This window comes from Pteropus vampyrus, unplaced genomic scaffold, assembly GCF_000151845.1.
Source record: "Pteropus vampyrus isolate Shadow unplaced genomic scaffold, Pvam_2.0 Scaffold516, whole genome shotgun sequence".
Lineage (NCBI taxonomy): Eukaryota > Metazoa > Chordata > Mammalia > Chiroptera > Pteropodidae > Pteropus > Pteropus vampyrus.
The window spans coordinates 152,385-178,856 of record NW_011889297.1 but is presented as its reverse complement, the minus strand read 5'-3'; the positions used below and the strand labels follow the sequence as shown (position 1 = coordinate 178,856).

General features: G+C 35.6%; 1 protein-coding gene and 1 pseudogene across 1 annotated transcript in view; one reads left to right on the top strand and one right to left on the bottom strand.

Annotated features, from left to right (window-relative positions):
* Positions 1 to 26,472, top strand: part of LOC105307777 (vascular endothelial growth factor receptor kdr-like) — a 197,015-nt gene that overhangs the window by 37,290 nt on the left and 133,253 nt on the right. Inside the window, exons 8-9 of the mRNA XM_011383386.1 lie at positions 3,073 to 3,223; positions 7,056 to 7,176. Coding sequence (XP_011381688.1) covers positions 3,073 to 3,223; positions 7,056 to 7,176 — 272 coding nt within the window. The remainder of the gene's footprint in view (positions 1 to 3,072; positions 3,224 to 7,055; positions 7,177 to 26,472) is intronic.
* Positions 20,794 to 20,912, bottom strand: LOC111733046 (annotated as a pseudogene).

Here is a 26,472-nt window from a genome sequence, read left to right as displayed (position 1 = left end):
CTCAGGAAAACCAAGAAGTTCCAGAAATAAAGAGACCTTTATACCAATATCCTTAAAAAAGTAGTACCTTGTTCACTACCTGGCATGGTATATAACACCCAAGAGGCACTCAAAAAATACTTATTGAATGGATAAGAATCCTGTAGACTTAAACAGCTACGAAAAGTCAGTGCTGAAAGAAAAACAAGAACCATTTAGACTCAATTCACCTTCATTCTGGCATATTGGGTAACTGGGGTCTACGAGGAAAAGAGACTGACTAAAGGTCACACAGTGACCTAAACATATTTGCCCTGTTACAAGACATGGCATATGCCTGCAGATTTGGATGTGTTTACAGTAAAGGGACTTAGAATCAAGATATCCCTTGTCCTTGGAATTTCAATTACTGCTTGTATGAATCTAAATGTTCTAGACCCTTAAATTGTGACCCTAGTCCTGTTAGACTTAATTTTACACCTGTACTTTTTTGGGCCCAGCTTGATTATTTATTTTATTTATCCTTTCACCTCTCATTCTCAAGTGTATACATTCTCCATCAAATACCAATCAAGAGAAAATATTCTTAATTATTTCCACAATCCCTTTGAAAGGGAACAGGTTCATTGTCCCATCCAGCATTGGAATTCAAAGATTCCAACCTCGTTTTTGACATGACAGTCATATGCCCCTTCATTTCCAAGTCCTTAATACTGGAACCAAGAATGCACTCAAAGAGTCGGGGTGGGGGGAGCTCTAAGATCATGTTCATGAAAAATGGGGATAATACATGTTGATCCTGGAATTCATTTACTAGAGGAAATCCGCTGACTGTCCCTATTTTACTTGCTTCAAACAAAGGAAGGGGAGTAGGACAAGGAAATTGTTTGAAGGGAAGGAGAAATTTGACTCCAGACTGAGCCAAGAATTTCTAAGTAGTTATTGCTAGATGTAAAGTAATTGTGAGGACTGTAGGTTCAAGGGCAGTACTACTCCCAGCCAGAGACACATATATATGTTAGCTCTTCTTTTCCTAGACTGTAACTGTTTCAGAGGCCGAGAAAGTCAACTTTCCTCCTAACTCTCATCTAGAGATAACTATTTAGCCTAGAGTTTGATGTGACAGCCACGAGAAGCAGAAAAGGAAAGAATGATATTACTGACATTGGGCTAGAAGCTAAAGTTGGTCAGGCCTGGGAGGGGAAAGATGGAAGGAAGGAAAGGGAGAGAAAATTGAAGGCAGATTGCCAAGGGAGAAGCAGTAGGCAAGAGTTTGTATTTACTAATCTCCAAGAAAAAAGCATCAGTCAAGGACAGAAGAAGCCTGGTCAGCCCTCTACCTCATCATTTTGAATTTTTTTTTTTATTTTTGCTGTCAGTTAACTCTTAAACTTTCTGTGAAGAAATACAATTCAGATCTGATTTAAATAGGAATTCTCAAACACCCAAACTACATCCCCACTTTTCTTAAGGTTTGAGGATCTCACAGCAGTATTAGAGGCAGCAACATTGAAAAGAAGAGTGGAATTCTGCTTTGTCTGACACATGATACAAGACTCTGTACTAACACATTGTTTCAAACATGTATTTATTGAGCACCTACTAAGTGTCTGGCACTGTACTATGCTCTAGAAGTACAGTAGGGAACAATACTGGCAAGAGGTTGTTGTTGTTGTTGTTGTTGTTACTGAGTTCTATTTTTGTAATGATCGGTAGAATGTGGGAATAAAGAGGAAAGGTCAAGTATGACACAGGTTTCTGGCTGAGATGACTGAACAGATTACTGAAAAGAAAATGAATAGAGGAGGGAGGAAGATAAGTTTTATTTTTGAAAGTAGGCATAGTGTGGTGGTTATAAACCTGAATGCTTGAGGCAGATTGTCTAGGTTTAATTTCTTACTTTACCACTTTACTAACATGGGGTGAGTTACTTCATCTCTCAGCATCTCAGTTTATTCATCTCTAAAGTGGGGCTAAAGAAAGTCCATACTTAGTGGAATGTTATGAAGTTAAATGAGATATTATCTATAAAAAGCACTTAAAAACAGTGCCTGACATTTGGTAAGTTCTATATATAAGTTTGATGATATTATTATTATTATTATTATTATTATTAGAAATTTTGAGTTTGAGATGCTTATGGAACAGATATCTATAAACACTTATGAGAGGGCTTTAGAGCTAGACTGCCAGAGTTTATAGCTCAGCTCTTCCACTTACTGGCTATGTGTCTTTGGGAAAGCTATTTAACATTTCAACCTCTTCATCTGTAAATAGGGATAGTCACAGTATCAACTTCACAGGATGAGGATTAAATGAGTGCATTCGCATAAAGCACGTAGAACAATGCCTTGCACCTAGCTCAATTAACTATTAGTAACATTGATATTATTAGTATTATCATTTGATTAGAGAAGTCAAGCAAGCAGTTGGATATATAGGTAGGAAACTCAGAAATGAGATTCCTGAAAATCAGATAGAAGCCTATATTGTTGTTGGTTTTCTAAAATCCAAATGAAAACAAACAAAAAAAATGTTACTGAAAATAGAAAAAGACCAATTGTTAGTTTTTGTAATAAAGTTCAACATATAATTCTTAGGCACTGACTTTGCGTCCAGGGTACAGAGGTGAACCTAATATCATTTCTGCTTTTAGTAAGCTTCCAAACCAAAAGACTATTTTGAAATCCACACCCACCATTTGGGGTCTTAAAATTTACTTCTCTTCAACAGGGTTCTATTGTGCCTATCAGAGTGAAATATTAAAAATAATCACAACTAGGGCACAGGCACTGATCAATCATGTCAGATTTAAGTGCATGCATAAAGTTTTAGAGGCCTCTGTTTAGTCACATATAACCCTTTATTTGTTGGTTCACAGGAATGACATGGGAGAAGGGCCTGTTCATGGGGAGAGATCAGGATGGTAGTTGAGGAGAGGGCACTTAGGAGGCTGGGGGCAGCAGCTATTTATAAACTGATGCAGAAATATTTTTATATTCTAATCATTGGAATTCTTGTACTAGCAGTACCAGCTAAAATGTCAGGCTTGGTGTGGGACTTTAATCTTTGCCATTTTCTCCTCTTGTCTAGAAAAACCTAAAATCTATGAGAAGGAAACAGATTTGAAGAACATCCAGCCAGTACTCCTAGGCAGTGAGAATATCCTTCGCTGTACAGCAAGTGGCCTGCCTGTGCCCTCCTTCATGTGGGCCTGGGAGCCCTGCGGCCAGAAAGATGAGCTGTAAGTAACTTGTAGGCCAAAGGACTTCACATGGTCTAGACTCTTGGATTTACTGAGCTACATGAGAGACTAGAAGTGTTAAGGAGATTTTGTCTTCCATATGATATGACAGGTATTGTAAGTGGTCTTGGAATGGGGCCTGGGAAGCTAAAAGAAGAGGTAGTACTTCAATAGTTGCTAAACCTCAGGTTTTTGCCAGTTCTTTCCAAAGTCACAGCTTGAAATTAGAGATAAATGCAATTGTTATTTATAGGCTACGGAAATTTGGATTTAGATCGTGATTTGATATTTAAGTGTGAGATAAACAGAATAGGGCAAATTTCCAAATATTTGTCACTGAATGGGAAAAAAAATCAGTAATGGGCTTGGAAAATGGACATTTCATCAGTTTGAGAACTGCTTCCATGATAAGCCTGATTGGAGTGTAACCCCACAATGGGAAATCTGTCTTCAAATAACATTTTTAGATCACAGTACACTCATTTAGGCTCCTATTATCCTAGTGTAGAAGGTAAGATAGAAATTCTTTTTCTTCAGTAACAAATGGAGATATGGAGGCTAAAGGGGATAAATGATTCACTTTCCACAACACAGGAGTTAAGAGAGACATCACAATGAGAGCCAGGTACGCTGACTCTTACCTATTAAGAGCTTCCATTTATTGAGGCCCTACTATATGCCTGGGACATATTAGATAATTTGATTTTGCTCTGGGGCAATGAGCTCTATTTCAAAGTGGCTACTTTAGTCACCTCTAAGAAAATCAGTCACATGAAGCCCCTATAAGAATTAGGAACAAAAAAAAAAAAAGGAAAATTCAGAGAGGTGAAGTGAATTGCCCCCAATCCAAGAGTAAGCAGCATTTAAGAATACTTTATCAATGTTTACCCAGTTTCTATCACAACACTTTCCCCCACAGGCTTGCCACATGAGAAATTTTGTGCTTAGCCTTAACTCTGAAAGGGAGCAGAGGATAGTTTACTTGGGTTCTCATTGTTGTTTGAAAGGCGACATGTTAGCTGACCAGGGAAGTTCATCTTATTAACTCATTGCTGTACTGTGCTGAAGTTGGAGTTCTAAGCACATGGTAATGAATGAGAGAGTATAAAAAGGTGATAGTTGATCTCTGAATGGAGAGAGTCTAGGAAATCCAATTTGGAAGGCCCAGGGTTTGACGATATAGCCTTGGTTCAGAGGAAAATCTAGGGAATATAGTTATTAGACCAAGATCTAGATCTTTAATTTGAAGGGCCTGTCAGTCTGTGTCCCACAGGTACTTTCAAGCCAGCTCTCATAAGCTAGCTCCTCTCAATTGCTTCCTACCTACAAATAGGTGCTTAGGAAGCATTCTTATCTCTGTAGACACCAGGAAAGTGTTCTTGGGGCGTGGGGATAACAGTGGTCCTATCAACTTGCTTACTTTGATTCTGCCCTGCTTTCTTTCCTTATTCTGACATTCTGTAACTCCTAAGTCACTTTCTTTGTTCTCACTCAGCTGAGCTACAGTACAGCCAGTTGTATTTTTTAAACCAATTTTCTATTTGGGAAAAAAAAGGAGGGTGGATTAAATATTTTTCCTAGGAAAATACCTTTTCCAAGTACCTTTCCTAACAAAGTTTTTAAGTGAACAGTTATTGAGTGCCTACTATATTCTAGAAACCATATTAGAATACAATAATACATACTATATCTCTCACATTTATATGAAAATTGAATGGAGCTAATTTTAGCCATTTCATGAGCTTGTTTAGAGATTCAAATCTTGGTTGTACATCGGATAAATATCAGACCAAAATTTCTGAGTCATAAGGTAGTTCTATTTTTAATTTTTTGAGAAAACTCCAAACTATTTTCCATAGTTACTGCACCAATTTGTAATCCCACCAATAGTGCATGAGGGTTCTCTATTCTACACATCCTCGCCATCATCTGTTGTTTGTTTATTTATTGATGATAGCCATTCTGAATGATGTGAGGTGATATCTCGTTGTGGTTTTAATTTGTATTTCTTTGATAATTACTGATATTCAGCACCTTTTTATATGTCTTTGGCCATCTGTATGTCCTTTTTTGGAGAAATTCAGGTCCTCTACCCATTTTTAATTGGATTGTTTGCTTTTTGGTGTTGAGTTGTATGAGATTTTTTATAGATGGTTGCATTAAAAAGATGTGGCATATATATACACACACACACAATGGCATATTACTCAGACACAAAAAGGAATAAAATCATATGACAACATGGATGGACCTAAAGGGTATTATGCTAAGTGAAACCAGTCAAATAGAAAAAATCAAATGCCATAGGATTTCACTTTTATGTGGAATCTGAAAAAAAAAAAACGAATAAATGAAACAAAAGAAAAACACAGCCATAGATATTAGAGAATGAGCTGATGGTTGCCAGATGGGAGGGAGGTTGGGGACTGGGTGAAAATAATGAAGGGAATAAGAAGTACAAATTGGTTGTTACAAAATAGGCACAGGGATGTGAAGTACAGCAGAGAGAATATAGCCAATAATATTGTTATAACTATGTATGGTGTCAGGTGGGTGCTGGACTGATCAGGGGGATCACTTCGTATGTTATATGGATATCTCGCCACTATGCTGTTCATCTGGAACTAATATCGAATGTCAAGTGTAATTAAAAAATAAGAATTAAAAAATTTGATTGAACACAAAGAACCAGAAAGGAGTATGATGGGGAGCAAAACCTACTTCGGATTAAAAAAAAAAAATTTTGACAAAGAAAGACTTTATGAGGAAGAAATATTTAATCTCAGACTTAAAAGATAAGGAGCCAGCCATGAAAAGAGTTATGCAACAGAAATATAATCTTCTAGTAGCCACATTATACAAAGTAAAACAAGTAAAATTAATTTGAATAATATAATTAACACAATATATCTAAAATATTGTCATTTCATAAGCAATCAATATAAAATATTAATGAGACATTTTTCAGTCTTTTTCATATTAAATCTTTGAAATCTTATGTGTATTCTATACTTAGAGAACATCTCAATTTGGAGTAAGCCCATTACAAGTGCGTATTAGAATCTCCATGATATGGCTAATATTAGCTCCACTTAACAGTTGGGAAAACTGAGCCTCAGAAAAAGGAAGTGAGTTGTCAGAAGCCATATAAACTAATAGTGCTTGAGTTGAATTGCAATTCTGCTGAATACAAGTCTAGTACCTTATCATTCCCTCTAATAATCTGCCTTCCTGTATATCTTCGCTAATCCACAGCTCCCCAGAACTACTCTCATGAGCCTTCCCTCTTTGCTTAAGGTTCAGAGTAAGAGAATTAATTCAGGAGGAGATACCAGTAAAGGAGATTTATATAGGGCTTTATATTCTGTCAGCCTAGAAACAAGGGTATGGCCTAAATAAGAATAATACTTAGTCTTATGTTCACTGACCTCCAGCCACACAGGCCTCCTTGCTCCTCTGACATGTCAGGCATGTTCCTATCTCAGGACCTTTGCATTTGTTCTTCCCTCTACCTGTAATTCTCTTCTATAGGAATATTTATGGCTCACATTTGATTTCTTAAGACTCTGTTCAAATGTCACCTCCTCAGACAAGCCTTCCCTGGCCATTTTGTCTTTTAAAATATGTACTTTCCCAACCCATTAATTTGTTTGCATATATCCTTGATAGGATTAAAATTGCTTTACTGTAAATCAGGGGAGGCTTCCTATCCAGAATTCTCTGGGTGATATACCTTCCTAGACCAGAAAGTATACTCTCTGCAATACTTGTCATGCTTCAGACCCTTTCTATTGACAAGACAGTAAATGTAGTCTCATTTTTTTTTCCCCAGATGTATGGAACGGGGCAAGCGGATCCAGCTTTCCAATGAGACTCTGAAAAGTGATCTCCCTATAGACAACAGGATCCTGTCCATTGAGGAGATGGTAGTAACAAACGGGAAAAAAACAAAGGTAGACTTCTGGGAGTTGCTGTAGTAGAAGTGACCTCACAAGCAGTATATGAGTGGGCCTGCTGTTCAGGCACTGATGTCACATCAGGAGTGCCTGGGATCTAGGGTCTGGTTGAAGACTGTTGATTATAAAAACCAAGCTTTAGTCATGATGTAGCTTCCTTTTTATTAAAAAAAAAGTCTCCTCTTAGGTCAACTCTTCCTGTGTCCCAAGGTGTTGAAAATATAGCCAAATTGTGGGATTGCTTCAAATAGGATTGTTGTGAAAGCAGCTGCTCATCTTGAATTCTGGAATCTCTCAGGCAACCAGAGAGAAAAGCTTTTACAAGTCATTTTGGGGAAAAAGTGTCAGAGAATGGCTTTTACAATTCCATACAGTATATACACACAGTATATACAGGCCTAGGTTTGCTTGGTTCCGTCAGACTTATGATCAATCTCTCTATTCAAAGAAAGAAACAAAAGAAAATGTCATAATGTGGGCATCAATTAGAATATGGCAAATGAAGAAAAAAGGAACATCAATTAAGGTTTGTAGGATTTTACCAAGAATGGCAGTGCTGTGCAATGAAAAATTCATTAGATTGAGACCCAGAAGATCTCTTTTGGAATACTGGCTCCATCAATTATTCACTAGCTCTGTGGTTTTGGGCAAGTCACTTCCCCCTATGGACTTCAGCTTTGCAATCAATAAAATTCATTTATTCATTCATTCAATAATTATTTATTGGGTCTACTATATGTCTGAGACTGTGACAGGTATAAACTAGACATCCTTTCTGTCTTCATGGAGCTTATTAAACAATAGATTAAAACAATAGACCAGTAATTTTTAAAATGCGGATTATTGAAATATTCATGAATTAAAAAAAAGAGTATAAGGTAATGTTGGCATGATCTACTTTAAATAAAAAAGCCTATTTGGCAAAGAAAAACTTCCTAAGGAAGAAATATTTAATCTCAAACCTAAAGGACAAGGAGCCAGCCATGCAACCAGTTATGCAACAGAAATACAATGCAAGCTATAAGTCTAAGTCATGAATTTTCTATAAGCCACATTATACGAAGTAAAAAAAAGTGTAATTAATTTCAATAATATATTTAACCCAATATGCTCAAATATTATCATTTCATAAACAATATAAACTATTAGTAAGATATTTTCAGTCTTTTTTATACTGTTTTTGAAATCTTGTATGTATTCTATATTTACAGACTCATTTGGAGTAGCTGCATTTCAAGTGCTCAGTAGCCACATGTGACTCATGGATATCATATTAGACAGTGCACATCTAGGCATTTTGTAAGGCCCTGAGGCCATAAAGTGTTCGGAAAATTGGAGGAATAGACAGTAAGACAGTGTGGCCAAAGTGTGGTAAGTGAGGGAAAGAGTGACAAAGATAGAACTCAGAGGCAGGCATGGAGTTGATGAAAGACAATAGAAGACATGGCAAATCTTCATTATTTCATCCTCAGTGCAAAGAGAAGCTGTGTAAGGATTTTCAAAAGCATGGCTCAATATATCTTTTAATGAGATCACTCTGTTTACACTCTGTGTGATTTGCTTGAAAGCTTTAGTTGCTTTGAATGGAGCAAGAGGAGAATCAGAGAGAACAGTTAGAAGTCTATCACTGTGCTATAGGCAAGAGGAATACTGGCTGGTACTCGGAAGGTTGCAGTATAGATAGAAAGAACTAGATGAATTTTGGATATGTTTTGGAGGTATCACTGGCAAGTTTTGCTGATGAGTTGTATGTGGTTGAAGGTGAGGGAAAGAGAGAAATCAAGAATATCCCTAGCCTTATGTCTTAACCGACTGAGTAGTTTGTTTGTTTGAAATATTTAATATTTTTTTCTCTTTTTACCCATCCCTAACCCTCCACAACCATCAGCTTATTCTCCATATCTATGGTTGTGTTTTTCTTTTGTTTCATTTATTCAATTGTTTTGTTTTTTTAAGATTCCACATAAAAGTCAAATCCTATGGTATTTGTCTTTCTCTGACTTATTTCACTTAGCATAATACTCCCTAAGTACATCCATGTTATTGCAAATGGCAAGATTTCATTCTTTTTTATTGCTGAGTATTATTCCGTTGTATGTATATACCACATCTTTATCCATTCATCAATGGACAACAAGTTTACTTCCATATCTTGGCTATTGTAAGTAATGCTACACTACTATTGTAAGTAATGTAGGATTGCATATATCTTTTTGAATTAATGTTTTGTTTTCTTCAGATAAGTACACAGTAGTAGAATTGCTGGGTCACATGGTAGCTCTATTTTTAATTTTTTGAGGACTCTCTGTACTGTTTTCCATAGTGGCTGCACCAATTTATAATCCCATCCACAGTGCACAAGGGTTCCTTTTCTTCATATTTTTGCCAGCACTTCTCATTTGTTGATTTTTTTTATAGCCATTCAAACAGGTGTGAAGTGATATCTCATTGTAGTTTTAATTTGCATTTCCCTGATGATTAGTCCTTGTCCACTATCTATCTGTATGTCCTGTTTGTTAAGTTGTATGAGTTCCTAATATATTTTGGATATTAACTTCTTATCAGATGTATCATTTGTGAATATATATTTCCCAGTCAGTAGATTCTTTTCATTTTCTTGATGGTTTCCTGTTTCTGTGAAAAACTTTTTAGTTCAATGTTGTCCCATTTCCTCTTATTGTTGTTGTTATCTTTGTTAGAGAAGTTGCATCTGAAAAGATATCACTAAGACAGATGTCAAAGAGGTTATTGCTGTTTTGTTCTAGGGTTTTTATGGCTTCAGGTCTTACACTTAAGTCTTTAATCTACTTCGAGTTTATTTTTATATATGGCATAAGAAAGTGGTCCAATTTCATTTTTTTGCATGTATCTGTCCAGTTTTTCCAAAACCACTTATCGAAGAGACCATCTTTACCCCCATTGTATATTCTTGCCTTCTTCGTCATAGATTAATTGGTCATATTAATGGCAATTCATTTCTGGATTCTATCTTCTATTCCATTGATCTATATATCTGGTTTTATGACAGTACCGTACTGTATTGATTATTGTAGTTTGTAGTATAGATTGAAGTGGGAATGTGTGATATCTCACACTTTTTTTTTCTCAAGGTTTCATTAGCTATTCAGGGTCTTTTGTGGTTTCATATACATTTCAGAATATGTAGTTCTAGATGTGACAAGAATGTCATTGGTATTTTAATAGAGCTTCCATTGGATTTGTATACTGCTTTAAGTAGTAAGGACATTTTAACAATATTAATTCTTCCAATCCATGAGCATGGTATATACTTCCCTTTATTTGTATCCTCTTCAATATCTTTCTTTAATGTCTTATAGTTTTCAGAGTATATGTCTTTCGACTCCATTTAAATTTATTACTAGGTATTTTATATTTTCTGATGCTATTGGAAATGGGATTGTTTCCTTAATTTCTCTTAGTGATCATTCTTTATCGGTGTATAAAAACATAACAGATTTCTGTATATTGATTTTGTATTCAGTGTCTTTACTGAATTTCTTAGTTGTAACAGTTTTTGAATAGAGTCTGTAGGTTTTTCTATACATAGTATTATCTCATCTACAAATAGTAAGAGTTTAACTTTTCCCTTTTTGATTTGGATGCCTTTTTTCCTTTTCCTTGTCTAATTTCTGTGGCTAGGGCTTCCAATACTATGTTGAGTATAAGTGGTGATAGTGGGTCTACTTTTCTTTTCTCTCATCTTAGCAGAAAAGATTTCAGCTTTCTATTATTGTGTATGATATTAACTATGGATTTTTCATATATATGCTTTAGTAAGTTGGAGTATGTTCCTTCTATACCCACTTCATTGAGAGTTTTTATCATAAAAAGATGTTGAATTTTGTGAAATGAGTTTTCTGCACCTATTGGGATAATCATATGGTTTTTTATACTTTATTTTGTTAATGTGATACATCCTGTTAATTGGTTGATAAATGTTGAAACTTCCTTGCATCTCTCAGATAAATCTCACTTGATCATGGTATATAATCCTTTTAATGTATTGTTGAATCCGGTTTGCTAATATTTGTTGAGAACATTTTCATGTATGTTAATCGAGGATATTGACCTGTAGTTTTCTTTTTTTGTAATGTTTTTGCCTGATTTTGGTATGAGGATAAGCCTTGTAGAGTGTGTTTGGAAGCATTTCTTCCTCTTTGATTGTTTGAAATAATTTAAGAAAGCTAGGCATTAATTCTTCTTTATAACTTTGGTAGAATTCATCTCTGAAGCCATCTGGTCATGAACTTTTATTTTTCGGGAATTTTTGTTATTATGGCTTAAATATCATGGCTAATTATTAGACTTTTTAGATTTTCTATTTCTTCTTAGTTCAGTGTTGGAGGATTATATACTTCTAGAAATTTATAATTCTTTCTAGATTGTCAATTTTTTGGCATATAATTATTGTTTATAACTTCTCTTTAATTTATAATTTTATTTGTTTGGGCTTACTCTTCTTTTTTCTTTATAAGATTAGCTAAAAGTTTGTCAATTTTATTTATCTTTTCAAAGAATGAGCTTTGAGTTTCATTGATCTTTTCTACTTTTTAAAAATTTCTATTTTGTTTATTTCTGGTCTGATCATAATTATTTCTTTCCTTATGTTTACTCTGGATTTTGTTTGTTCTTCTTTTCCTAGTTCCTTTAAATGTAGAGTTAGATTGTTTACTTGGAATATTTCTTGTTTTTTTGAGTTAGGCCTATAACGATATGAACTTTGCTCTTATTACTGATTTTGCTGTATCCCAAAAGTTTTGATATGTTGTATTTTCATTCTCATTTGTTTCTATGTTTCTCTTGATCTCTCCTTTTATTTCTTATTTTGCCCAGGTTTTTTTTTTTTTTTGTAGCATGTTTAATCTCCACATATTTGGGTTTTCGCACTTTCTATATTTGATCTCCAGTTTCAAAGCATTGTGGTCAGAGAATATGTTTGGTATGATTTCAATCTTCTTAAATTTCTTGAGGCTAATTTTGTGTCTCTACATATGGTCTATCCTTGAGAATGAGCCATGTGCACTGGAGAAGAATGTATAATCTGGTACTTTTAGATATAAGGCCCTGTAAATGTTGATTATGTCCAGTTGGTTTAATGTGTCATTGAAGATTGATATTTCCTTATTGACTTTCTGTTTGGATGATCTCTCCATAGTTGACAGTGGGATATTAAGGTCCCCTACTGTAATTGTGCTTCTGTCAGTTCTTCCCTTTAATTCTGTTAGTAGTTGCTTTATATATTTGGTGTTCCCTGATTGGGAGCATATGTATTGATGTGTCATATCTTCTTGATATATTGTCCCTTTTTTATCATTATGAAATGTTCTTCTTCGTCATTACCTTTTTTATATTGAAGTCTATTTCATCAGAGATGAGAATGGCTACACCCGCTTTTCTCTGGATTCCATTTGCTTGGAGTATCATTTTCCACCCTTTGAGTCTATATTTGTCTTTGCAGCTGAAATGTGTCTCTTGAAGGGAGCGTATGGTTGAATTTTGTTTTTTGATCCAATCTGCTATTCCATGACATTTTATTAGTGAGTTCAGTCCATTTACATTAAGGATAATTGTTGAAATACAAGCAGGTTTTTTTTTATAGCCATTTTATCTATTATTTTCTGGTAGCTCAGTGTCTCCATTGTTTCTTCATCCCATGTTTCTGTTTGTTATTTTGATTTAGTGGTATTCTATGATTTTTCCCTCTGTTCCCTCTTGTTTTATGTTATGTGTCTCAGTTCTGGATTTTGTGTGTGTGTGTGTGTGTGTGTGTGTGTGTGTGTGTGGTCACCATTAAGTTTATGTAAAGGAAAGTTTCATCTATGTAGTAGTACTTATTTTCTGCTCGTGTCTTACCTCCATCCCCCTTTGCCAAATCAGATCTTTACTCTCTCCACTTTTCTGTCTTTGTTGTCTCAGATTATCCCTATTTATGCTTTGAGTTCATTTCTAGGTTACAGTAGCTGTTGTCTTCTTCTTCTTTTATAAAATGTTATTTTGACCTTTAACCATTATGTAATATTTAAATTTATAATACCCTTTCTTAGTAAGGGTTACACTTTCGTGCTTTTGTCTGCTTGTAAGTCATCTTACTCATAGTTCTGTACTTTTTGTCCTTTTGTTTCAGGTAGAATGACCCCATTCACGATTTCTCGTAATGTGGGTCTTTTGGTGGAAAATTCCCTCAGCTGTATGTCTGAAAGGTTTTTATTTCTCCTTTGTATCTAAAGAGGAACTTTGCTGGATATTTTATTATTGGCTGGTAATTTCTCTTTTTTAATGATTTGAATATTTGATTTCACTCCCTCCTAGCTTGTAGAGTTTATGCTGATATAGCCAATAATAATCTAATAGGTTTTCCTTTATAGGTTGCCATCTTCTTTTCCATGGCTGCCTTAAGAATTCTTTCTTTGTCATTAATTTTTGACAATTTATATAATGTGTCTTGGAGAAGGCCCTTTTCGGTAGAGATAATTGGGTGTTCTATTTGCTTCTTGAATTCGAAGATCCAACTCATTCCTTAGATTTAGGAAATTCTCGTCAATTGTTTGTTTGAATTTACTCTGTTTCCTTCTACTTTTCATCTCCTTCTGGTATACCCATTATTCTTATATTGCTTTTTCTGATGGTGTCAGATAGTTCTTATAGATTTTTTTCATTTCTTTCGCTCTCAAGTCTCTCTTCTCCCATATTTGTCATTTTCAGATTTCTATCTTCAATATCACTAATTCTTCCCTCCATCTGGTCAGCTCTATTTCCTAAGCTCAATATTTCATTTTTAATCTATTTTGTTAAGTTCTTCAGCTCCAAAAGTTCCATTTTTTTTAGTGTTTCAATCTTTTTGATAAAGTATTCTTATTATTCATTGATTTTGTTTCAGAGTTTATTGAATTGCCAATCAGAATTCTCTTGCACTTTGTTCAGTTTTTTTCAGAACTGCAATCTTGAATTCTCTGTCATTTAAATCACATATTTCCATATTTTAAAATTTATTTTCTAGAGATTTTCCATTTTATTTCTGAACTACCTTGTCACCTTGGTTGTTCACAGTATTCGATGGATTATTTCTCTGCCTAGGCATTAATGGGAATATATTCTGCTTTTTTTTTTTTAATTATTATTTAGAGTGATCTCTCTTTAGCAGGTTGATAAGAAGAGGTTTTGCTTTTGTTTTCTAGTATGTAGCACAGAAGCCTCCTGCACTTCCTAGGCCTTCCAGATTTCTGCTTTATGGCAAAACAACAACAAAAACAACAATATTGCCCTTTATTCCCTAGGGAGGTTTCTGTCGCTTCAATCCTAGGGCTCCACCCCCATTTGGAAATGTGAAAGGTGCTGAGGATTCAAGCCTCTGAAGGACATCTGAAGTCCTGGTGTTACCCTAGCAGCCAGATGGAGTGCTGAGATACCTTCCCTCAAATCAGCCTGGATGGGTGGTGGTGGGGTAGGTTGGGAGAGTCCACCAGTATGTCTGTATGTTTTCCTTCCAGTAATGCTGGCTGATAAACTTCAGCTGCGTTGGTTTTATATCTCTGCCTCTGTCATTTGAACTAGCCACAGTGTGTGACTCAGTTCTCGTGGAACTTGCTGCTGTAATTTACCCTGGGACCTGCACTAGCTCTGGGAGGGTACAGAGTGGTTAAGCTCTGGGATGATGGGGAAGAGGCCAGGCTCCCTGACTCAGCTTTCTGCCTGGAAGTAGTGGTTGCTAAAACACAGCTATTGCCCCTCTGTTTCATCTCAGCCCTGTTCACTGGGATCTGCTGTGTGGATTATGCTGATCATTCAGGCAGGAATGCTGGGGGCTACAGAAAGTACAAACCACCACCTAATTAACCCCTTTACCCACTTCTTGCAGAAACCTCTGGGCAGTTTTCTTTTCTCTTCCTTTCCTCCTCCCTTGCTTGCTGGATTTGCCCACCTTCAGATGCTCTGATGCGCACATCTCTCAGATTTGTGTGCTAGGCTGGGTGGTTTCTGTTGGATCATAGCTGTTCACTTTGTTGTAATTTCAAGGGGGAGAGATCAAGGGGATCTCTCATGCTGCCATGCTTCTGATGTCACTCTTTTCTTATTTTTTAGTATTTATTATTTTTCAATTACAGTCGACATACAACATCATATTAGTTTCAGGTATACAACATAGTTATAATATATTTATATAACTTATAAAGTGATCACTCTGATAAATCTAGTACCCATATGACACCATACATACTTATCACAATGTTATTGACTATATTCCCTATGCTATAGTTAACATCACCAGGACTATTTTGCAACTATCAATATGCACTTCTAAATCCCTTTCTCCCTTTCCTTTGTCCTCCCTCCCATCTGGCAACAATGAAAATGTTCTCTGTATTTATGAGTCTGTTTCTGTTTTGTTTGTTCATTTTGTTTTTTAGATTCCACATATAAGTGAAATCATATGGTATATATCTCTCTGACTTAATTCACCTAGCATAAAACCTTCTAGGTCCATTTATGTTGTTGCACTTGGCAAGATTTCATTCTTTCTTGTAGCTGAGTAATGTTCCATTGTATATATATACCACTTATTCTTTATTCATTCATTGATGAACACCCAGGTTGCCTCCATAGCTTGGCTATTGTAAATAATGGTGCAATGAATACATAGATGCATATGTCTTTTCAAATAAGTGTTTTGGGTTTTGGAGAGAAGTACCTAGAAGTGAAATTGCTGGGCCCTTCTTTGTCTCTTATTATAGCCTTTGCTTTAAAGTCTATCTTGTCTGTTATAAGTATTACTAACCTAGCAATTTTTTGTTCCATTTTTATAAATTATCTTTTTCTATTTCTTTACTTTCAGCCTCTGTGTTTCTTTTGATTTGAAGTGAATCTGTTGTAGATAGCATATTTAAGGGGCTTGTTTTCTTATCCATTTAGTCACTCTATGACTTTTGATTGAAACACATTAATCTATTTAAATAATTGTTGATAGATATGTACTTATTGCCATTTTATCATTCACATCATTCACATTTTTTATCTTTTTTTTTTCTTTCTTCTTAAAGAAGTCCCTCTAACATTTCCTGTATAACTGTCTTGGTGGTAATAAATTCCTTTAGCTTTGTCTTGTCTGGGAAACTCTTTATCTGTCCTTCAATTCTAAATGATAGCTTTGCTGGGTAGAGTAAACTTGGTTGTAGGTCTTTGCTTTTCATCACTTTGAACATTTCATGCCAATCTCCTCTGGCCTGAAAAGTTTCATGATGAGAAACCAGCTGACTATCTCATGGGAGCTCCTTTGCTTTTTGTAGGTCTTTGCTTTTCATCACTTTGAACATTTCATGCCAATCTCCTCTGGCCTGAAAAGTTTCAAGATGAGAAACCAGCTGACTATCTCATGGGAGCTCCTTTGTAGGTAACTAATAGTTTTCTCTTGCTGCTTTTAAGGTTCTCTCTTTGTATTTAACTTTTGTCATTTTAATTATAATGTGTCTTGGTGTGAACCAATTTGAGTTCATCTTTTTTGGGACTCCGTGCTTCCTGGAATTGTATATCTATTTCTTTCACCAGGTTAGTAAAGTTTTTAATCATTATTTCTTAAAATAGATTTTCAATTTCTTGCTCTCTCTTATCTTCTGGTACTCCTAAGATGCACATATCAGTACACTTGATATTGTCCCAGAGACCCCTTAAACTATCCTCATTTTTAATTTTTTTTCTTGTTGCTGTTCTGATTGGTTTTTTTTTGCTACTTTACCTTCTAAATTGTTGATTTAATGTTTTACTTCATCCAATCTATTGCTGATTCCTTCAAATGTATTCTTTATTTTAGTTATTTTTTCTTCTTTCTAAATGGTTCTTTTTTTTCTCTACTTTTATATTACCTATGTTTTTGTTGAAGTTTCATTGAGATCATTGAGCATTCTTTTAACCAGTGTTTTACACTCTACATTTAGTAGATTTCTCATCTTCTTTTTGTTTAGTTCTTTCTCTGGAGTTTTGTTCTGTTTCTTCACTTGAGACATGTTTTTTGTCTCCTCATTTTGGCTGGTTTTCTGTGTTTGTTTTTATGTATTAAATAGAGCTGCTATTTCTCCCAGTCTTGGTAGAATGGTCTTATGTAGGAGATGTCCTGTGTATCCCAGTAGCATTATCTTCCTGATCACCTGAGCTGGGGGTTCCAGATCTGCTGCTTGTGTTGTTTGTGTATACCTTTCTGTTGTAGTTGACCCTTGATTGCTTTTGGCATGTTACTAGGAGAGACTGACTTTTAGTCTAATCGATTGTGAAGACTGGCTATGATAACAGTAGAGGAGCTGTTGTGCAAGAGTCAACTCTATGGAGCTGGATTCACTTTAGTGGGGCTCTAGTACCTGCCGAGTTTGCTCTTTGGGTGCATCATTTGTGGCAGTGGTTAGGTTGTATTTTGCTGCAGTCTGAGGCTGGTCACCAGGTAGATTGGTTCTGGGACCTTTTAGAGTGACTCTGGAACAGGCCAATTTCAGCTGCTGCCTGTGTCCTGCCTGGGACTACTTAGTGTGAGCTGCACAGAGATCTACAGATGTTTGCCAGTTGTACTGGGCTTGTTGGTGCCTGGGAGAGGCTAAGCTGCAAACTGAGTCTGGCTGTCTGTATTGCCGGGTGTGAGTCTGCTTAGCAAGAGGTATGGGGCATGCTGAGAACAGAGGATGCTTGTTTCCTAAAGCTTTCAGAGATTTAGGAAAATCTGCAGCATCAACCAAGACAGGCCATTTATGTGGAAAAGCCACTGGAAAAGTCAATGATGGGTTCGCAAGTTAGATGGGGCTGGGTCTCCCAAAATCATTAAGGCAAGGCAAATAGTATTAGCTAGTTTGATGGAGACTCAAATGTGGTGCTTGCTTGAGTATGCTGGCTGGGTAAGGGGAGGGTTCAACAAAGAAACAATGGCTTCTACCAGCACTTCTGTCTGGAAGAAAGCTGCCCCTCCAGCCCTCGCTCTGAAGCCAGACAATTCAGTTCCTCTCTATATGTCCCTGGCAGCTTTTGAGCTGCTGGTCCAGTGCTGGAGCTAAGATTGAGTGAATCCTTCAGTGAGTAAGTCCATGTATAAGCCTTTTAAGAGGAATGCCTTGCCCTCTAGGAGCCCTCCCTCTCATGCAGCCACTATTTCTGCTGGTTTTCACAGCCAGAGGCAATGGGGAATTCTCTTCCTGACACTGGAAACCTGGGCTGCAGAGCCCAGTGGTGGGACTGAGATCCCTTGCTCCTCTGGGAGGACCTCCACAGCTGAGATATTACTCTCGATTCTCAATCACCAAACACAGATTTGGGACCAGCCTGTTTTGCATCTCCACCCCTCCTACCAGTCTCAAAGTGGCCTTTTATGTATGTCCCCAGTTGTAGGGCTTCTGTTCAGCCAAACTCCAGGCAACTACTGATAATGGCTATTCTGTAATTTAGTTGTAACTTTGATATGTTTGTGAAAGGAGGTACACAAAGCATTTTCCTACTCCACTAAATTGACCTGAGCCCTTTTTAAATATTCTTTACCAGGCAAATTACTTATATCCATTTCCTTATGCTCTTTTCCCTGGGATTTTTATTGTTCCTTCATTTGAGAGATACTCTCTGTAGTTTCATTTTGTTTTGCCCCCCTCCAGCAAATATTTTGTAATTCTAATGACAGAAACAAGAAACAGTAGGAGAACATCAGATTAGAGTCAGGAGGGAGAATGGATCAAGACTTATTCCAGATCCTCTGATAAAAACTTCTGAATTCTGTTTACAATGCAACCTCTCACAAACATGGCGACAGCATTCTGTTGGCTAGATACTGTACTAAGTGTTATAAGATTACAATGATAAATCAGATCTGGTTTCTATCCTCAAGAAACATCTTTAAATGTACCTAATCAGGATTTGGAACATGTTACAGGTCTTATATCTGCACTTTTTCCATTAAAGTCCTGTGCAATGGCTGTCTGACACGGATACCTTTTGTTGAATGAATGAATGAATTTTATATATATATATATATATATATATATATATATATAAAATTATATATATATAATTATATTATATATTATATATGTGTGTGTGTATATATACACACACACACACACACACACATATATAATATAGAGAGAGACAGAGACAGAGAGACAAAGAGAGACAGAGATAGAGAGACAGTGATAGTATCTAATCTTTTACCTGCTATATGAGCTGAATTTCTTTGTTATGATCATTACTATGATGGTGTTAATTTCTCTGAGGGCCAAATGTCAAAGATATAGAAGGAATTCTGGGCATTAGCAATGACTGAGTTATGAGGCACTTGGGATCCATTGATATTTAAGATGACTGACAAATAGAAGTGCTTAATCTCCAGAAAAGTAACACCAATCATAATCATTTTATGTGGCAGTAAAGTAGGAAAAGGGAGCAATATTAATAAGCATGCTCAATTATGTGTGATTATTGCTGAATTTGCCTGACTCATGCTCAAATAGTACCTAAGACTGGATGTCAGAACAAGCAGCATCTATTATAGAAAGGCAGTTTGTATAAAAAGAGCTAATCATATTTTTGAGGGATAGAGACCTTCTGAGTATTGGACACATTCAGACATTTTTCAAACATGAAAATGGAAATCCAAAAGACAGATGCTCTGTGGACATTCTTTTTGGTGTGGTTAAATAAAATAAACTAAGAATTTGAAGTTAGAAAGCATTGACTTTTGTTCCAATCTTTATAAATTTACTGTGAACTTGAAAAAGTTAACCTCTTTGAGTCTTAGTTGCTCATATATATAATGGGAATTTGATTATACAAATATTAACTGACTTCAGTTAGTTCATCAATATCAAATGATATAAGGTGTGATAAACCATGGTTCAGCCTCAGGTTGGATGGAGTGTTGGGAAGCCTGTGGAAGATTGGAAGCTCAAAGATGCTGTGAATGTGTCACAGGGCTTCAATTGATTCTATCAGTGTGACCACATGGTTTTCTAAACACAGACAAGATGACTCTTGTGAATTCAAAGGCAAGAGAGAAGGCAACAGCTTAACTTCCCTGGGTCTTAGATTAATATAGAGCCCCCATTGAAGGATCAAAAGGTAGAGACATGGGGAGGACTAGAGAATAGCAGGTTTATTTTATTAAGAGTTTATATTTTTTGTAAATGATGAACATGTGTTGAATTTTATCAAATTATTTATTTTTTGCATCTATTGAGATATCATATGTTTGTCTTCCTTTAATGTGTGAACGTGAGTAATTGCATTAATTGATTAGTCTACAGCTAAACCACCCTTGTATTCCTAGGATAAAACCTACTTAGTTATGTTTTTAAATATATATTTATAGCTGAATTTGTTATGTTTATACTTATTTATACTGTTTGTGCCATGTTTGTATGATTGGAATTTAACTTTTTTTCTAATACTGTCTTTATCTGGTTCTGGCATACGGCACTTGTAAAATGAGTCGAGGAGCATTTACTCTCTTTCCATGCACTGGCTTGGTCTGTTAAGAGAGGTGTATAAATTATCTAGTATGTAATAATGGAAATGGAAGGCAAGGTTTTGGTTATTTATTTATTTATTTATTTATTTACCATTTACTTTTTTTTTTTTTTACATCTATAGCACCTGATATTCCTAGGTGGTCTCCTATCCAAGTACTAACCAGGCCCGACCCTGCTTAGCGTCTGAGATCAGACGAGATCAGGCATGTTCAGGGTGGCATGGACATAGACGGAAGGCAAGGTTTTGATATATATGATCAAACTGTCTTTTAGAAAGGCTGGGCTCCTTCCTTCAGTAGCATGAGAAAGTACTGCTATATCCCATTTCTTTGATAGTTTGGGTATTACCCTATGCTATCTTAGACATCTCTTCTTACTAGAAAGGATTTCCTACATTGAAACAGATGTACCTCTTATGGTTTTAACAATTGGTCCAAGTTCTGTCATCTTGGTCTTCTCAAAATAAATTCCTCCTATATTGGATATCTCTGGAGAAATCATCCCTGGATAGTTATAGATAGGCTCATGTGTGTAACACCAGTACCTCTATTGAGAGAAACAATAAGGCATGGTGGAATTATATTTCATCATTGACATTTTTGAAATAATTTTAAAAAGACCTTAGACTATTATGTTAAGTGAAATAAATCAGATGGAAAAAAGTTGAGACCCATATGATTTCACTCATATGTGGGATATAAAACTGAAAGCAGCAAATGAACAAGACAAACAAACAGAGACTCACAGACATGGGCAACAGTTTAGTGGTTGCCAGAGGGAAGGGAGAGGGGGGCGATAGTTATGGGTAGAGGGGGTCAAATATATGGTGACAAAAGGAAATTTAACTGTGAGTGGTGAATACACAATGCAATATATATGTGACTTATTATTGAATTGTACATTTGAGACCTATATAACTTTATTAACCAATGTCAAGTTTAATAAAATAAGTTTTATTAAACCTCAATAAGTTTAATAAAATAAAATTACCTTATTGTTGTTCAAAAGTACTTTATATTCTCAAAGTATTTTTATATTTTACCCCAATTGTTTCCTAGTGTATAACACCCCTCTGAGCTATGCAGGGCATAGACTGCTTACCTTTCTGAATCTCATTCTTCCAAATTTCTATAAAATGAAGTAAGCAAGTTTCCTAGAGTAATTTGATGAAAACTAGCAGAATTTCTCTTACTTTCAGAATACAGCCTGCTTTATTACCTTGCAGCTCTGTTTCTAGAGGCCATAGGTAGTTTTTTCTACTGTTCCATCTAAGGCTCTGAGAACTCTTATAATATTAAGCTTTTTCAACAGTAATGAAGGACCTACTGACTTTAAGGAAGATGTTAATTACACCATTCCTATACACAGAAAAACTAAGTCATAGATCACCACTGGAATATATATTGCTTCATGAAGCTAGAAATCTTTGCTCACTTTGTTCAATGCTGTACCACCAGAACATAATTGGCATACAGTAGGTACTTAATAAATATTTGCCAAATAAATAACAAGAGTAGAACATTTGTAGAAATAATAACAGTCTAAAGATGAAACAATGGATTCTCCTCTGGGCAATGAATTAAGACTGATATGGACAAACAAGAACATATTTACAGGCACATAAAATATAATCAGGGAAATAATACACACATTCAGCAATAACTAACAAAAGCAGGCAGTGTGTGCTCATTACTAAGAAAGCAAATTGCAGGACAATGGAATGAGCTAGACAGATGTGAGATTATCTCTGTATTCTCCCGCTCACTGGCCCTGTGAATTTGGCAAGTCACCTTTCTCTTAAGTAGGTTTCCTCATCTGTATAATGAAATAGGACCACCTTTCTGTCAGTGATTTTGTGAAACATAAGTGAGATATTGTATGTCAAGTTATTTAGCACACTGCCTGATACATAGGAGATGCTTGTTAAAGGATAGATTTCATTGGTTATTTTTATTGATACTAATAGACTCAGAGGAGAAAACTGTCACCGAGATTGGAGATTAGGAAGGGTTTCATAGAAGAATTTGCATGAAAGAGTGACACAATGCACATTCCTGTCTTTCTCCTCCAGTAGTTTAAAATTTTCTAGGAAGTGATGACTGGAATTAGTCTGTATTCTATATTGGCTTTTAAATAACTAACACACATCAACTATGGCATAAAAGTGATGGCAAGTTTCTACAAAAATACATGACATGGTACAATATTATTTCTAAGAATACTGTGATGCTCAATGTAATCCAGAGAGTAAAACTTTAAAATATAAAGAGGAATCGATAATAAGTTACTAGATTCATTGAAATGCAGTACAAAATGTTTAAATAATACAAAGGAAGGCAGAAAAGGGGAGGCAATGGAACAAATCAGAGAAGACAAATAGGAAACACATGATAAAATAAATCTGAATATGAGCATACTGATAATTATATTAAATATTAATAGACTAAACAATGAAATGAATAGGCAGAGATACATGGATAACATGAGATAAAAGCAAAACATGAGGAAAAAAGCAGAGATAAAAGCAAAACATGAGGATGTGGAGTAAAAGGAATCCTCATATACTTTTGATGGGATTGCAAATTGGTACAGTCACTATGGAAAACAGTCTGGAGGTTCTTCAAAAAATTAAATATGGATCTACCTTTTGACCCAACAATTACACTTCTGGGTGTTTATCCAAAGAAAACCAAAACAATAATTCCTAAAGATCTGTGTATCCCTACGTTCATGGCAGCACTATTTACAATAGCCAAGATATGGAAGCAACCTAGATGCCCATCAACAAATAAAGAAGTTATGGTTCATATATACAATGAAATATTACTCAGCCATTAGAGAAATGAAATCCTACCATTTCCAACAACATGGCTGGACCTAGAGGATATTATGCTGAGTGAAATAAGTCAGACAGAGAATGATAAATACCATATGATTTCATTTACATGTAGAATCTAAGGAACAAAAGGAACAGACTCACAAATATAGAGGACAATCTGGTGATGGCCAGAGGGGAGGAGTGTGTGTGTGCGGGAGGGGCTGGGGGAGAAAGCTGTGAAGGACTAAAGAAGTATAAATTAGTAGTTGATGGTTACGGGGAATGGGAGCATGGCATAGGGAATGAAGTCAGCAGTAATGTAATGACTATGTGCAGAGCCAGAGGAAAGATAGAGTAATCAGGGGAATTGTTTCATAAACTATATAAATGTCTAACCAATGTGCTGTATACTGAAAACTAATAATACAACAAAATAAAATGCTAAAATAAAAAAGCAAAACTTAACTAATAATACAATAAAATAAAATGCTAAAATAAAAGAAGAAAACAACTATGTATAGTCTGTGTACAAGAGACACATTTTAAATACAATGCAGATCTATTTAAAATAAATGAATAATAGATATACACTGTGCAATCATAAGAAGGCTGGCATGGTTTTATTAGTATCAGATAAAATTATTACTAGAAAAAAGATGGGAACATCATAATGATAAAGGGTCAATTTATCAGGAATATATAATAATCACAAATGTGTGTGTGTCTAATAACAGACTCAGAATGAATAAAGCAAAAATTGAAAAAAATCATGGGAAGAAATAGAAAGTTCCACAAACAAAGCAGATTTTAATATTCTTCTCTCAGATATGGTAGCACAACTAGACAAAAATCAGTAAAGACATAGAAAAATTGGAGAACACTATTAATCACCTTAGTTTATTGATATTTTTTAAAACACTGTACCCGCTCAACAGAATACACATTCTTTGCAAGTGCACAGAGTATATTCTCCAAGATATAGCCCAGATTCTATAGCCAAGATATAACCCAGATTCTAAGCTATAAAACAAGTCTAAAAACTTGAAATAAAATCATATAAAGTATGTTCTCTGATGAGAACGTAATTAAATTAGAAATTAATAACAACATAACATCTAGGAAAACTCCAAATATTTGGAAATATCTAACATGGTTTCCTGAAATTCTCCTGTGGGCTAGTAACCATTAAATGAAGGGAAGGTAAAGAGAAAGTTCAAATTTTGGGATGAGGGTAATGACTTGTGCTGGCAAATTTCTTTTAGGGACCTACTAAAGCCTTGGAAGATGAAACGCTCTGTTCAAAGCTCATTTTTGTTGACCAGGCGTGACACCTTTTATGCTTAGCTGTTAAAACTGTACTTGAGTAGATAGGATTTACTAAATGGCCTAATTCAGTGTCCAGAACTGAAAATGTTGAACAACATCACCTCCAGTTTAAAATAGACATAAACTCAGATACACATGCTTGTGCATAAAGACACATAGACACACACACACACACACACACACACACACACACACACACACAATCACACCGAACAATTAGAGTGAAAGAAGTTGAACATCTATGGAAACCTCTATATCTTTTATGAAGTCATTTTTACTCTAGAATAATATGAATTTGGCCTTACTCCTTATGGACTTTCTATTTCTACACAAATCTTATTTGAATGAGAGAACTTGGGTAACTCAGCTTTGAGCATAGGAGGAAGGCTGCAAAGGGAGGCCTAAGACTTGCTTTTGTTGTTGCGGAAAGTCAAATTCAGATACCCAGGATATAGCAGTTTTAACGATTACTCTCTTGTACTATCAACTGCAAAGAGTGTATATTAGTTTGTTATTGCTGCTGTAACAGATTACAGTAAGATTGTTAGCTTAATACAATGCAAATGTATCATCTTTTAGTTCTGAAGGTTATAAGTCTCGGTAAAGTGTGGCTCTGCTCGATTCCCTGCTCAGAGTCTCACAAGGCTGAAATCAATGTATTGACAAGGCTGCATTTATTTCTGGAGGCTCTAGGGAAAAATCTGCTTCCAAATTCATTCAGGCTGTAGGACTGTTGTCCCATTTCTTTGTTGGCTGGTGGTGGAGTGTTTCTCAGCTTCTAAAGGCTACCACATACCCTGGTCATGGCCCCCTAATCTAACTTTAAAGCCAGCAACATCATGTTGAGTCCTTCTCATGCCCTGAATTTCGTTCTGCCTCCCTCTTGTGCTGCATCATTAACTGTTCTGTATCTCACTTTCACTTTTAAGAGCCCACCTGGAAATCCAAGATAATCTTTCTATCTTAAGGTCAGCTGATTAGCAGCCTTGATTCCATCTGCAAAGTCCCTTTTGCCATGTAAGGTAACACATTCATGTGACTTAACACTAGGGGGCAAAGGTGATAAGAGTCTAAATCAATCTTACCATAAGTTATAACCCAATAGAGTACTCAAAGGACAATTTCGAGTGAGGTCAAAATTTGTGAGCTTGGAGGCAAAACTTGAACAGAAAGAGAAACTGGTAGAGGAAGATTTTGATTGATTTATCTTATTTAAAGTTAAACAAAATCAAACTCTTTTTTGGAGACTTTATTTACTCCCTCTTTCAAAATGATTTTTGTTCCAACTCTGGCTGTGTATTAACTGTGAGACCTCAGTGGGTGATTTGGTTAGATTAGAGAAAATGACACAGAAGGTAAGAGCTGTAAGGAACCTGAAAACTCATCTTGTCTATTATTCACATACTGTAGATGAGGAAACAAATCCAGAGAGGTTAAAGTTCCCCAGCCAACTGATGATAGAACCAGGTCTGGAATCTAGGTCTCCTCATTCCTAGTCCAGTGTGTCATTTCAAATTGATCATGTCTCACAGTGATAATACAGTTGTATATTTTAAAGATAGAATTTATTCCAAATTTTCCTTCCTTCCTTCCTTCCTTCCTTCCTTCCTTCCTTCCTTCCTTCCTTCCTTCCTTCCTTCCTTCCTT